The sequence below is a fragment of the Chiloscyllium plagiosum genome, chromosome 23 (genome assembly GCF_004010195.1).
Source record: "Chiloscyllium plagiosum isolate BGI_BamShark_2017 chromosome 23, ASM401019v2, whole genome shotgun sequence".
NCBI classification, from domain to species: domain Eukaryota; kingdom Metazoa; phylum Chordata; class Chondrichthyes; order Orectolobiformes; family Hemiscylliidae; genus Chiloscyllium; species Chiloscyllium plagiosum.
Genome location: NC_057732.1, coordinates 80292 through 81830, shown reverse-complemented (window position 1 = coordinate 81830; position 1539 = coordinate 80292). Strand labels below are relative to the sequence as shown.

General features: G+C 41.1%; 1 protein-coding gene across 1 annotated transcript in view; it reads left to right on the top strand.

Annotated features, from left to right (window-relative positions):
• LOC122561527 (mitochondrial 10-formyltetrahydrofolate dehydrogenase-like) overlaps window positions 1–1539 on the top strand; it is a 141582-nt gene that overhangs the window by 67773 nt on the left and 72270 nt on the right. Inside the window, exon 6 of the mRNA XM_043713262.1 lies at window positions 689–778. Within this exon, the coding sequence (XP_043569197.1) occupies window positions 689–778 (90 nt within the window). The remainder of the gene's footprint in view (window positions 1–688; window positions 779–1539) is intronic.

Sequence of the window (1539 nt, the reverse complement as noted above, 5' to 3'; positions counted from 1 at the left end):
TTTCCACCTATCCACTCCACCCTCTCCTCCCCCACCTATCACCTTCATCCCCTCCCCCACTCACCTATTGTACTCTATGCTACTTTCTCCCCACCCTCACCCTCCTCTAGCTTATCTCTCCACGCTTCAGGCTCACTGCCTTTATTCCTGATGAAGGGCTTTTGCCTGAAACGTCGATTTTACTGCTCCTCGGATGCCGTCTGAACTGCTGTGCTCTTCCAGCATTACTAATCCAGAAAATAAATTTACATTAGTTAGCACTTTTAACAGAGCCTTCCAACTTGCTTCAATAGAAGGATATCAAATTGAACTAGTTACTCTGTCACATAAAGAATGATGAACGTAAGCAACCAAATATTTAGTGGAAGTGGATTTTAAAGTGAATCATAAAGGAGCAGAAACAGAAAAGTGATTTAAGCAGAGAATCTTTGAGCTGAGGGCTCAGGCAGCATCATATTTTTACCAACATAAGATCACAATCACTTTAATGCCTCCATTTAGTCTCAGCTAGCCCTATTGGCAGAAATTGTAGTATTATTTGGCAGTAATATTTGCGTACAAACTAGTTTGACCCCTGGTTGTTTCAATGAAAAGCCTGTTGTTTTCCACAAAGTCTCAGTTAGTAATGGTGTTAAATTAATACATTATAGAATCTGATTCAATTTCTGTACTAATGTTCTTTCTTCAGATTTCCTGGGATCAGCCAGCAGAAGCCATACACAACTGGATTCGTGGCCATGATAAAGTACCTGGAGCATGGACTCTCCTTGATGGACAAGTACTTGAAGCATCCTTCTTTTCATGTATTTTGATGCAAGCCCTATAACGTGCAACAAAGTTTTACTGCTAAAATTGAATACTTTTAAAAACAAATTTGGATTAATATAATTCTAGATGCTGAATTTCTATCTTTGGTTCAGGAGCATTTAGTGAGTCTATTTCCTGATGTCCTATTCTCTACTTCAAAAGGGCACTGATTTTCTACAAAAGTTTGGTCTTCAGTAAACTAGTGAGGGCTGACATTTCCAGTGCTGAGGCAGCCGAATGGCCAGGCTGGCAGGACAGAAGCTTCTATTTACAGGGATATCAACCCAATTCAGTTCGTGGTTGTTAGATCCTCTAGTCCTCATCCTTCACCCGTCATCATTTCACCTCCCTCCTCAGCCACCATTGTACATCCTCCATGACCTCTCATATCTTTTATGTTTCCTCTATAAAGGCCCCTGCATCCTCCATGTTGCCCAATCAGCCAGTATGCCCACTCACCCTGTATCCATTAGGTATAGATTTAATAATAAACCAAGTTTTTGAAATGCTCATGAAATTATAAAATCTCCCATTGAAGATTCTCTTTGAAAATATAGAGTTATAGAGATGTACAGCATGGAAACAGACCCTTCGGTCCAACTTGTCCATGCCGACCAGATATCCCAACCCAATCTAGTCCCACCTGCCAGCACCTGACCCATATCCCTCCAAACCCTTCCTATTCATATACCCATCCAAATGCCTCTTAAATGTTGCAATTGTACCAGCCTC